At 40.4% G+C, this 13712-nt stretch overlaps 1 protein-coding gene across 8 annotated transcripts in view; it reads right to left on the bottom strand.

Moving 5' to 3' along the window:
- TANGO6 (transport and golgi organization 6 homolog) overlaps nt 1–13712 on the bottom strand; it is a 242621-nt gene that overhangs the window by 134632 nt on the left and 94277 nt on the right. For 2 of the 8 annotated variants that reach the window (XM_054454114.2, XM_063654477.1), the window contains exon 15: nt 11610–12581. The exons of the other annotated variants lie outside the window; for them this stretch is intronic. In XM_054454114.2, coding sequence (XP_054310089.2) covers nt 12454–12581 — 128 coding nt within the window. In that variant the 3' untranslated portion in view covers nt 11610–12453. Of the gene's footprint in view, nt 1–11609; nt 12582–13712 lie in introns of those variants that run through there. 8 annotated transcript variants of the gene reach the window in all.

Genomic DNA, 13712 nt, shown 5'->3' with positions numbered 1-13712 from the left:
CAAAGCAACTGTACCATTTTACATTTCTACCGGCAACATTTCTTCACATCCTCATAATTTGTATTATTTTAAAGTAAGCTTTTTTTTTTTCTTTGAGACAGAGTTTCGCTCGTCTCCCAAGCTAAAGTGCAATGGTGCAATCTCGGCTCACTGCAACCTCTGCTTCCCGGGTTCAAGCGATTCTCCTGCCTCAGCCTCCCAAGTAGCTGGGATTACAGGCACCGACAATCATGCCCGGCTAATTTTTGTCTTTTTAGTAGAGACAAAGTTTCACCATGTTGGCCAGACTGGTCTGAAACTCCTGACCTCTAGTGATCTGCCTGCCCCGGCCTCCCAAAGTGCTGGGATTACAGATGTGAGCCATTATGCCTGGCCAAGGTAAGCTATTTTTAAATGCCATTTATTGGCACCAGAAATACAACAGATCTCAAAAGTTCTATACAGAAAGCTACGTGCTTACTTAACTCATGCTCTCAGTAAACTGGATAAATCCCAGGATTGATTGATTTCTTTCTTTCTTTCTTTTTGAGATGGAGTTTCACTATTGTTGCCCAGGCTAGAGTGCAATGGCGCGATCTCGGCTTACCGCGACCTGCCCCTCCCAGGTTCAAGCGTTTCTCCTGCCTCAGCCTCCCAAGTAGCTGGGATTAGAGGCATGCACCACCACGTCCAGCTAATTTTGTATTTTTAGTAGAGAAAGGGTTTCTCCATGTTGGTCAGGCTGGTCTTGAACTCCCGACCTCAGGTGATCCGCCCACCTTGGCCTCCCAAAGTGCTGGGATTACAGGCGTGAGCCACCGCACCCAGCCACCCAGGATTGATTTCTGAAGCCTCTTTCCTAACGCTCCTAAAACAATGCTGATACTTTCAATGCTGAAACACTAATGATCGTCTGCAGGAAGAAGGGTAGGCAGTGTGTAAGGTAATACATACTCTCAGTCCACGTGAAAGATGAGTTTCAAAGATACACACAGAGATTGCTTAAAAATTAACACTTGACACATTGCCAAGTTAGCAAAAATAAAACAAAAATCAAGCATGAGGTCAGCATACTATTAAGTTATAAACAGGGTTGATATGTAGTGAAACAATTTTCCAAAGGTAGGCCTGGTTCTCCTATACTTAAGACCACTAGGAAACTCAGCCCTTACATCTTGGGAACAGAAAGAATGAGGGCACTATGATTGATTATTTTTCCCTGTGGCAAAAATGTAGACATAAGAGCCAGAGGCACAAATCCAAATCCTGATGTTGTCATGAGGTATCTGAGTCACTGTGGGCCAGTTACTTAACATCCTTAAGCCTCAGTTCCCTCATCTGTAAAATGGGGAGAATAATTCCTAACTTGCAGGGTTGCTGTGACTAGCATATAGATACTCAATAAATGCTAACCTGTCATAATAAATGACAATAATTACTTACTGTCATTTCTCTTTACATCCAAGGCAATCTTGGAAAGTGAAAATAGCTAACAGTGAAGTAGCTGGTTCATCTTTTACTTACATGTAAGTACTAAACTGTTAAATATTCTGATGCAAATTTGAATGTATCAATCTTTGATTGATAGAGGAAACCACTGGACAGATATTCAAAAAATGAAGCTAGTGTAAAACTCAAGTGTTGTGGGCTTTGAAATGCAATCTCTGGCTTGTGAGAGGGAAAGAAGGCATCATATATATATATATATATATATATATATATATATATATATATCAGCTGCACTGTAGTAAGATAAGGTACAAGAGACTGGGAATCCCTGTAAAATGGCTTGATCCCAGCTCCATCACTCTCCCAACTTTTGTGACTGTAGGCAAGTCAATTCTTCAGTTATAAAAGATGTGTTGTAGGCTGGGCGTGATGGCTCACACCTGTAATCCCAGCACTTTGGGAGGCCGGGGCAGGCGGATCACCTGAGGTCAGGAGTTTCAGACCAGTCTGGCCAACATGGTGAAACCCCGTCTCTACTAAAAACACAAAAATTAGCTGGGCACGTTGGTGTGTGCCTGTAGTCCCAGCTACTTGGGAGGCTGAGGCAGAAGAATTTCCTGAACCCAGGAGGCAGAGCGTGCAGTGAGCTGTGATCACGCCACTGCACTTCAGCCTGGGCGACAGAGTAAGACTCTGTCTCAAAAAAAAAAAAAAAAAAAAGATGGGTTATAATATCTAGTCTTATTATATTTCAGGCTTGTTGACAGAATCAAAGCTTTCTAGATAATTAAGCATTATTTAATTTTAATAAATATTATTGACAATCATAATACATCTTTTTAATTTTTTTTTTTTGAGACGGAGTCTTACTCTGTCTCCAGGCTGGAGTGCAGTGGCACAATCTTGGCTCACCGCAACCTTCGACTCCCTGGTTCAAGCGATTCTCTTGTTTCAGCCTCCCGAGTAGCTGGGATTATAGGCACATGCCACCATGCCTGGCCAATTTTTGTAATTTTAGTAGAGACAGTTTCACCATGTTGGCCAGGATGGTCTTGATTTCCTGACCTCGTGATCCACCCGCCTCGGCCTCCCAAAGTGCTGGGATTACAGGCGTGAGCCACTGCGCCCAGCCTTTAGATTTTAAAGATACAACAACATGGCCAATTTCTATCATCACTTGAAAGTTCTAGAGAAGTAACCTAGTATACTGGGGGAAAAATAAGATTAAGATTAAGATTAAGAGGCCAAGAACACGGTTCAAATTATTTGCGGTGTAATCTTGAAAAAGGAACTTAACTCATGTAGGCCTCAGAATTTTCACCTATAAAATGGGGATATCTCACATCACATCCAAAAATTAGCTCGAAATGGATCACAGACCTAAATGTAAGAGTGAAATCTGTACAACTATTGGAAGTAAACACAGAAATAAATCTTCATTATCTTGGGCTAGGCAACAATTTGTTAGAAATGATATCAAAAGTGCAAGCAATGAAAGAGAAATTAGGTGGGGTGCAGTGGCTTACACCTGTAATCTCAGCATTTTGGGAGGCTGATACAGGCAGATTACTTGACCCCAGGAGTTTGAGACCAGCCTGGGCAACATGGCAAAATCTTGCCTCTACAAGAAATACAAAAATTAGCTGGGCATGGTGGTGTGCACCTGTAGTCCTGGCTACTTGCTACTTGGGAGGCTGAGGTGGGAGGCCAAGGCTGTAGTAAGCCTGGGGAGATCAAGGCCACAGTGAGCCAAGATCGCACCACTACACACCAACTTGGGTGAGAGTAAGACCCTGTCTTAAAAGAAAAGAAAAGGCCGGGTGCGGTGGCTTACGCCTGTAATCCCACCACTTTGGGAGGCCGAGGTGGGCAGATCACAAGGTCAAGAGATCAAGACCATCCTGGCTAACACAGTGAAACCCTGTCTCTACTAAAAAAAATACAAAAAAATTAGCCGGGCATTGTGGTGGGAGCCTGTAGTCCCAGCTACTCGGGAGGCTGAGGCAGGAGAATGGCGTGAACCCGGGAGGTGGAGCTTGCAGTGAGCCGAGATCGTTGCCACTGCATTCCAGCCTGGGCGACAGAGCGAGACTCAGTGTCAAAAAAAAAAAAAAAAAAAAAAAAAAAAGAAGAAGAAACAGAAATTAGACTTCATTGAAAGTAAAAACTTCTGTGTTTCAAATGACACCATTATGTAAGAGAAAAGACAATCCACAGGATGGCAGAAAATATCTGCAAATCATGTATCTGATAAAGGACTTTTCTCCAGAATATATAAAGAACTGTTACAACTCAATGATAAGAAGGAAAAAAAAATTTAAAAATGGGCAAAGAGGCTGGGCGCAGTGGCTCACGCCTATAATCCTAGCATTTTGGGAGGTCAAGGCGGGGGATCATCTGAGGTCAGGAGTTTGAGACCAGCCTGGCCAACATGGCTAAACCCTGTCTCTACTAAAAATACAAAAATTAACTGGGCGTGGTGATAGGCATCTGTAATCGCAGCTACTCAGAAGGCTGGGGCAGGAGAATCACTTGAACCTGGGAGGTGGAGGTTGCAGTGAGCCAAGATCATGCCACTGCACTCCACCCTGGGCAGCAGAGTGAGACTCCATCTCAGAAAAAAAAAAAAAAAAAAAAAAAAAAAAATGCAAAGAATATGAATAGACACTTCTCTAATGAAGATTTACAAATGGGCAATGAACTCATAAAAAGATCTTCAACATCACTAGTCATGAGAGAAGTGCAAATCAAATCACAATGAGATACCACTTCACACCCATTAGGGTGGCTATGTGAAAGCTGATCAAACAAATTTGGTCATTCTTGACATACCCAACTAAGAGTTGAGAGGCCAGGGAAACAAAGCATGCCGTGCACATAATATTGCCCCAAAAGTATAATTCCCTACAAGCCCGGCTGCTGAAACTCCCTATTGTGACCTAAAACCAAGAAATAAAAAATAATAATAAATAAAAAAGAAATTTTAAAAAGTAACTTAAAATCAGTTTTATCTTAGCTACTGAAACAAACTTGCTGCAACTCTAAGACTAGTTTTACCCACCACTGTCACTCCTCAGAGCTTGTCAGCTGCTCAAAACTTTACTAGTGCCAATGAACTTTCTTTCTGGAACAGTATGTAACATTTCTCCTTTTTATAAAATCTCTAAACTTCTTCCTCTTCTTTTTTTTTTTTTTTTTTTTGAGACAGAGTCTCGCCCTGTCACCCAGGCTGGAGTGCAGTGGCCTGATCTCAGCTCACTGCAACCTCCACCTCCTGGGTTCAAGTGATTCTCCTGCCTCCAGAGTAGCTGGGATTACAGGTGTGCACAACCACACCTGGCTAATTTTTGTATTTTTAGTAGAGATGGGGTTTCACCATGTTGGCCAGGCTGGTCTCGAACTCCTGACCTCAAGTGATCTGCCTGCCTCAGGCGTGAGCCACCGTGCCCGGCCAAACCTCTAAACTTCTCTTTGTTCTTCAGACATATGGAAGACCACCCTGTCTGTGTATGCCCTGAATTGCAATTCTTACTTCTGCAATAATGTTTTAAATTTAGAGATTTGTCCTTATATTTTATTTGATTTTGACATATGTGGTGTCAGAAGTGGGATTCCAAACCTGACTCAACTTGGGAAAAATCATCGGCCCTTGGAACTATGACATAAGGTACTCACATTGAGGGCCTTTGAGCACCCTCTCTTCCACGAGTCAGCTAGGTGTTCCCTGGTGAGTCTCCTGGATGGCACTCCTAATTTGGGTAAAGTTCTGTTTTGTTTGGGATTTGCTTAGAGAAAGGTCTTTCCTCCTCTTGTTTGGAGGGGGGTCTCTCTCTCTGGTTGGGAGATTATCTATTGGGGAGGACTCTTTTCCTCCTGGCAGACCTCAGCTGTGAGGTCTGAGTGAAGCGATATTTTTCCTCCAGGTTGAGGCCTGGGTGAAAGGATTTTTCCTTTTCCCTTCAGTTGGGAAAGGCAGCTGATCGTCCTCTTGGTAAGTACATACTTTATTTTCCATCAGCACTTGCGTTTATTTGGCTTTTGCATATTCAACACTTGCATTTAATTGGCTTTTGTATATTCAACATTAAACCGAGTCACCTAGATAAGTTTAATTACAAATGGGCTCTCAAAGTTCAAAAACATGCCAAGATATATTTTGAGATTCCAGCTGGTAACATGTTCAAACATTATAGGGATCATGCAGTCTGTTGTTCTTAAAACTAAACTAAAAGACCATGGCAATAAAATCATACATTCCAAATAAGACTCATATCTCAAGGGATATCTTGAGGCTAAAAAAACCAAACCCAATCCGGACTCAAAGACTGACTAGCTATAAAATACTATCTCAAAGTTGGTTGAGACTCTCCTCTTTGGAGCTTGCCCCTCCCCTTCTTAGAATTCCTTCTTACTCTCTTGCTCTAAGCTAACTCTCTTTTTCCAAAACTCCTCAGCTAGGCTGGCATGCTGACTATTTAAGTAAAAAACATGTAAAAACTAGCAGATATTTTAAAAAATATTATTTTGACCTTCATGCTGTTTCTTAAAAGCAAAAAATAAAATTCTCATATAAAAGACCCCCTTCCCATACTAAAAGGAATGAGGAGATTCTTATCTTAAAGGGCAAAAAATTGAGACCAAGACAATACTTTACAGACACTATTAAAAAAAAAAAAATCTCTTGGCCGGGCGCTGTGGCTTACGCCTGTAATCCCAGCACTTTGGGAGGCCAAGGAGGGCAGATCACGAGGTCAGGAGATTGAGACCATCCTGGCTGACATGGTGAAACCCCATCTCTACTAAAAAATACAAAAAATTAGCCAGGCGTGGTGGCAGGCACCTGTAGTCTCAGCTACTCGGGAGGCTGAGGCAGGAGAATGGTGTGAACCCAGGAGGCAGAGCTTGCAGTGAGCCGAGACTGCACCACTGCACTCCAGCCTGGGTGAGAGAGCGAGACTCTGTCTCAAAAAAAAGAAATTTCTCAGATTCAGGTTGCAGTGAGCTTTAATCATGCCACTGCACTCCAGCCTGGGTGACAAGGTGAGACCCTGTCTCAAAAAATAAAAATAATAAAATAAAGAAAAAAAAGAAAAAAGAGAAATAAAAAATAAAAATAAGAATATAAATATAAATAAGGCCAGGCATAGTGGCTTACACCTGTAATCCCAGAACTTTGGGAGACTGAGGCAGGCTGATTGCTTGAGCCCAGGAGTTTGAAACCAGTCTGGGCAACATGGCAAAATCCTGTCTCTACAAAAAACACAAAAATTAGCTGGGTGTGGTGGCATATGCCCGTAGTCCCAGCTACTCGGGAGGCTAAGGTGGGAGGACTGCTTGAACTCCAGGAGGTGGAGGTTCCAGTGAGCTGACATTGTGCCACTGCACTTCAGCCTGGGTGACAGAGTCACACCCTGTCTCAAAATAAAATAAAATAAAATAAAAATTAAATAAATGAAATAAAATTTCTCAGATTCATATTTCAGAGGCTCGACTTTTGCAGTATCTTGCTACATGTGATTTATAGGTCACACATCACTGCATTTAGCATTTTCTCCCCTTAAAAAGGTCTGAGATGTTAACTCTTTACTTCAACTTTGTCATCAGCTCCTGAACTTTTTCTCCAGTTCTAACTCTGCCATTATGGCCTGACACGAAAATGTTTATCTTAATGGCCTAAAAAAGCAATGTTTTCCTCCAATATAATTTGATTCTGTATTCCTCACTTTCCTTGATGTATCTAAATTGTTACTCTTATAACCTAGACCCATTCTTCCTATGTCAGATTAAATTCAAACAATCGTTTCATCAGGTTTGACTTCCAGGTTATCTAAATGAGATTCCCTTTAGAAAAAACAATCACACTGTAAGAGGTTTCTCTTTACCTTTTTGGTAAAGAAAGACTTTACATTTTACCATGATCATTTGCTGCATTGCCTTTATTATGTTTTTTATCACTTTAAAAAAACTGAGCTTTAAAAGGATTAAGGTTTTAACATCCATGTAACTTTTTTTTTTGAGATGGAGTTTTGCTCTTGTCGCCCAGGCTGGAGTGCAGTGGCGTGATCTTGGCTCACTGCAACCTCCGCCTCCCGGGTTCAAGAGATTCTCCTGCCTCAGCTTCCCAAGTAGCTGGGATTACCTGCCACCACGTCCGGCTAACTTGTATTTTTAGTAGAGATGGGGTTTCGCCATGTTGGCCAGGCTGGTCTCGAAATCTTTACCTCAGGTGATCCACCCGCCTCGGCCTCTCAAAGTGCTGGGATTACAGGCGTGAGCCACAGTGTCTGGCTCTACATTACTTTTAAAGTCTTTTGATTATCATGCTGGTTAAATAAATGGCTATAATTTTACAGTAACCTGTAATTCTGTTTTTTTTCCCCCTTTCTTTCTAAGAGATGGGGGGTCTTCCTATGTTGCCCAGGTTGGCCCCAAACTCCTGGGCTCAAGAAATCCTCCCACTTCAGCCTCCCAAGTGGCTGCAGCTACAGGCACATGCCACTATGCCCAACTGTAATTCTGTTTTCATCAAATATTTTCAGCCTTTTAATATCTTTGAGAAACTTCCCCAAAATCAAACCTAAGTTGTCTTTTTTTTTTTTTTTTCCCTCAGAGACAGTCTTGCTGTCACCCAGGCTGGAGTGCAGTGGTGCAATCTTGGCTCACTGCAGCTTCCACCTCCCAGGTTCAAGTGATTCTCCCACTTCAGCCTCCTGAGTAGTTGGGACTACAGGAATGCACCACTGTGCCTGGCTAATTTTTGTATTTTTTGGTAGAGATGGGGTTTTCACCATATTGGCCAGGCTGGTCTCGAACTCCTGTCCTCAAGTGATCCACCCACCTCGTCCTCCCAAAGTGCTGGGATTACAGGTATGAGCCACCATGCCCAGTTCTGGTAACTTTAAAATCAACAGACTCAATACAAATTTCCAAGACTCTAATTAAAAAAAACCTAATAGATTCATAAAACTACTAATAGAGATCAAATAGGAGTTAATTATGAGATTAACTAATGTTTTATGACTTTTATTTAAAACATTGTTACTTTATGCAAATACTTTGTTTCCCTCATTAAAAAAAAATTTCTCTTAAGCTATGTATCATTTCCAACAAGTTGATAAAGTGTACTTTTGTAAACAAAGATAAAAACATGTTTTTTCTTTTCCTTACTTAATCCCTCCAAAATTCAAAAACTATTTCTAAATATTCTTAGGACAATATGGTTATTTACATAAACCCAATAAAATTCTGCTTTTAAATGTTAGTTATATTACCAAGGCTTTGACTAAAATGTCATATTTAAAAATACACATAAAATGCCTGACTTCAAGGGTTCCCAGCCTTATAGTAAGTAAATAAAACTGTCACTTTCTGGCAGGCCCAGAAACTTTAAGACTATAAATAAATGTAAAGTCTGCCTTGGTTTGGCTTCCCAGCCGCAAGACTGTTTAAATGTGAGATTCCTATATTTCAATAGGAAATATTTTATTTTTCAATGTAAAAAATAAATTATGTTCCCAAAAGAAAGCTATGATACACCTGTTATTAGAATATAACTCTGTACACTGCTTTCAAGTTATTGTTATCTATTTTTGAGTAGTCTAGGTCCTAAAATCTCCCAAGTTCCTACAATCCAAGTTTCTTTCATAAAATTACTAAAACAGGAATTGCTCTGTTCCTAAAGCCCTATAAGCTAAAACCTGAGAAATTTTTATAAACAAGTTTTGTGCCTGTCAGCCTGATGTATAAGCCACATAGAAAGTTCACCAAACTGTCCAATGCCCTAACCAGTGACATTCAAACTACAAACCAGGATGAGAAGTGGACACTGTCCAGGCTGCAAACAGCTTTTCCTAAGATGTCAAAACAAGACTCCACATATCATGAGACTCTTACTTCCCTTAATGCTCCTCTTTTCATTTGATAAGATGCTGTAATTAAAATTTCACAGTCAATAACTGTTATTGATAACCTGACAAAACCTGACCTAAAAAGTCCTTTTAGGACTAGGCTTGGTGGCTCGTGTCTGTAATCCCAACACTTTGAGAGGCCGAGGCAGAGGGTAGTTCGAGCCCAGGAGTTTGAGACCAGCCTTGGTGACACAGTGAGACCCTGTCAAGAAAAGAAAAGAAAAAAGAAACGAAAAGAGAAGAGAGAAAGAAAGAAAGAAAAGAAGGAAGGAAAGAAGGAAGAAAGGAAGGAAGGAAAGACAAAAGAAAAAGAAAGAAAGAAAGAAGGAAAAGAAGGAAGGAAGCAGAGAGAAAGGAAAGAACGGAAAGAAAGGAAATGAAGAAGGAAGGAAGGAAGGAAGGGAGGAAGGGAGGGAGGGAGGGAGGGAAGGAAATTAATTATATTTTTTAAAAAATCCTTGTAGTCAGACCAAATCAGAATCCAGCTCAGGTGCTACACAGTTTATGCCTGACCCCAAGCTCATGAATCACAGGCAGTCCCACCCAGAAGATGTAGATATGCACAGCACACTAGAAACTGAAGCAGACTGCAAAAAGAGACTGCATAGACAACTATGAGATGTGTGAAGTTGCAAATAATTATTTTAAAAATCATGTAATCAAGATATGAACACCAATAAGATTAAAATCTGAAAATATGTACGTGTGTATATACATATACATATTTATACATATGCACATGCATATCTGCTCTAGCTTTTCTGAATTAATGTCAGTTAAATTGGAATGGTATGTGGAAAGATGTGTTCCCTGTTTTGTTTTGTTTTTTCCGTTTCCTAGAATAAAATATCCATGCTTTATGGCAAAAAAAAAAAAAAAAAAAAAAATTCTTTTACTACACCTAGCGGACAGCTTAGACAATATCCCTAACACAACTTACTGTTCAAATTGTACTGGTGGTCCCTTTTCTAAAGTCGGCAATTTTCTGTTTAATGCAAGCAAGTCATAAAATACTACTTAATGACAACTACAGGTCTCACCCAGTTTCCACTATGGTTTTGGTTTTTGTTTTTGAGACAAAGTCTCGCTCTTGTTCCCCAGGCTGAAGTGCAATGGCGTGATCTTGGCTCACTGCAACCTCCGCCTCCCGGGTTCAAGCGATTCTCCTACCTCAGTCTCCCGAGTAGCTGGGATTACAGGCGCCTGCCACCACACCCGGTCTTTTAATTTGTTTAGTTTGTTGCCCTTAGTCTTGGGATCTTAGTTCAAAAGCATTTTACAAACTAAATTAATTATATTGTTGTTATTTTTTATATTATAACTTTTAAGTTTTTTGTTGTTATTGTTGTTTGCTTTTTTTTTTTTTTTTTTGAGACAGGGTCTCACTCTGTCACCCAGGCTGGAGTGCAGTGGTGTGATCATAACTCACTGCAGCCTTGACCTCCTGGGCTCAAAAGACCCTCCTGCCTCAGCCTCCCAAAGTGTTGGGGTTATAGGTGTGAGCCACCATGACTGGCCAGCTTTGTTCTTACTGCTTGTTTAATCTTTATAATGCCAGCTCTCTCAACAAAGTAATGTTAACCCAGTCCTTCGAGATGATTGCTAATGCTTATAGAACTTGATAATTGACTATAGAATAATGTACCCTAGGAATACTTTTCCTTCTGGACTCTGCTACTCAAATGTGGCCCAGGTCACTGACATAAGCTCCCATACTTCCCTGCTGATATGGGACAGAGACAACCAGAACAGGTCCATCCTAGCTCCGAGGGACAATTAAGCTAACTTATAAGTAGTTAATTGGCAATGCTTTCAAAAAAAGATCTTAATCAAAAGGGGAAAATGTGAAAGTGGATCATATTAATTGGGTCATGCCTCTCATATCCAACTAAAATGGAGTTGAGAGACCAGGGAAAAAAAAAAACAAGGCACATAACATTGCTCCAAAAATAAAATTCCCTACAAGCCTGGCTTTTGAAACTGCCTGTTGTAGCCTAAAGCCAGTTTTATCTAATAGCTACTGAAACAAACCTACTGTGACTCTAAGACTCATTTTACCCATTGCTGTCACTCACTAATCAGAGCTTGACAGATCTCCAAAACTTTACTAGTCCCAGTGATCTTTCTCCAGAACAATATGTAACATTTCTCCTGTTTACAAAACCTCCAACCTTCTCATTGTTCTTCAGACATATGGAAGACCATTAGGTCTGCGTGTATGCACCAAATTACAATTCTTGCTTCTCAAATAAGATGTTTTAAATATAGAGATTCACCTTTATACTTTATTTTACCTCAACAGCTTTGATAAAAAGACAGACAATAACAAGTGTTGGCAAAGCTGTGGAAAAATTGGAACACTCATACATTGCTGGTAAGGATGTAAAATGGTATATCTGCTTTGGAAAATAGTCCAGCATTTCCTCAAAAGGCTAAACATAGACTTACTATATGACCCAGCAGTTCCACTCCTAGGTATATGTATATATCCAGAGGAAATGAAAACATACATTTACACAAAAACTTGTACACAAATGTTCCTAACAACACTATTCATAATAGCCAAGTCTACGGGGATACCACCCCGAACGCGCCTGATCTCGTCATAACAGCCAAAAAGTGGAAACAACCCAGTTGTCCACTAATTAATGAGCTGGATAAATAAAACATGGTTAAGCAATACCATGGAATATTATTCAGTCATAAAAAGGAAACCTCAAACCTCAAAAACATTATGCTAAAGTGAAAGGAGCCAGACAAAAAAGACCGCATCTTGTATAATTCCATTTATATGAAATGTCCAGCATAGGAAAATCCATAGAGATTAAAAAGTAGATCAGTGGTTGCCAGGGGTTGGGGGAGTGAGCAAGGGGAAGTGACTTTTGATGGGTATGAAATGATAAAAATGTTTTAAAATTAGATAGTGGTGATGGTTGCACAACTCTTTAAAGACACTAGAAACCATTGACTTGCATGTTTTAATTGGGTGAATTTTAGGTATGTAAATTACATCTCAAATAAGAAGTTTTAAAAATGGAGATAATGTCTACTTCCCAGAACTACTTAGAGAATTTACCAAGAGACCATATATGAGAGACATTCTCTAAATGCTTATTTCTTAATGAAGTGGTGCAGAAACCAGGTCAGGATGTAAAAGAAATCTTCCCTTTTCCAGGACATAAATGGAGATGATAAACTTCGCAGGACTGCATTCCAAATTTCCATGCCAGGTCCAATTAGATGATCCTTCAAGGGATAGAATTATTTTCAGTTAATGGTTTCTCAACTTATTTTATTTGAGGTAGAAATCTGAGAATGAGATAGAGATTCAGTCCCTGACAAGTTAAGACTTGTAATCCTGCTCAATTTGAAACTCTGTGAAAACAATTTCATCTTGTATCTACCTTCCCCCTTCCGGGCTTTTGCCTTCCCTCCGCTCAGCTCTTTTGCCAGAAATGAAAGCTCTTCTCTGAAAGGAAGAGGGTGGAAGAGCTAGTGTGATTTGTTTGGGCATGTCAAGATGGCTAGATCTCTTCACTCTACACACTGGCATGCTTTCACCTCCCATGGTTGGCCCAGAGCCCAGGTGGTTTTTTTTTTTTTTTTCTTTTAAAAGAAGGCTGGTAGTTTTATCCAAAGATCCTTTTGACACTGAGAGGGACCACTTGGATCCCCGAAATGCATCTGTTGCTTTCAAAATACCCTTTAAATAATTGAAAGTGACTGAGAGGACATATGAACAGATCTACAGTATAGAAATAATCTAGCTATAGGTAGGGTGCCGTGGCTCACGCCTGTAATCCCAGCACTTCAGGAGTCTGAGGCGGGTGGATCACCTGAGGTCAGAAGTTTAAGACCAACCTGGCCAACATGGTGAAACCTTGTAGCTACTAAAAATACAAAAAAATTAGCCAGGCATGGTGGTGGGCACCTGTAGTCCCAGCTACTTGGGAGGCTGGGGCAGGAGAATTGCTTGAACCCGGGAGGTGGAAGTTGCAGTGAGCCGAGCCCATTGCACTCCAGCCTGGGTAACAAGAAAGAAACTCTGTCTCAAAAAAAAGAAAAAAAGAAAGAATCTGGCTATGTCTTATTGAAGAATATCACTTATTTATCATATTCATTATTGAACATCTATTTCAAATCTAAAATATGAAAAAATGCCCAAACATCTAATGTACACTATGGGAATCTCAAGGATGTATCCTTTTTTTATTTTCTTTTTGAGATAAGGTGTCACTCTGTCACCTAGGATGGAGTGCAGTGGTGCAATCATGACTCTCTGCAGCCTCAACCTCCTGGGCTCAAGTGATCCTCCCACCTAAGCCTCCTAAATAGTTGGGACTACAGGTGCACACCAGCACACCTAGCTAATTTTTA

Source organism: Pongo pygmaeus, chromosome 18 (genome assembly GCF_028885625.2).
Source record: "Pongo pygmaeus isolate AG05252 chromosome 18, NHGRI_mPonPyg2-v2.0_pri, whole genome shotgun sequence".
Classification (NCBI taxonomy): domain Eukaryota; kingdom Metazoa; phylum Chordata; class Mammalia; order Primates; family Hominidae; genus Pongo; species Pongo pygmaeus.
This window is presented reverse-complemented; position numbering and strand designations above follow the sequence as displayed.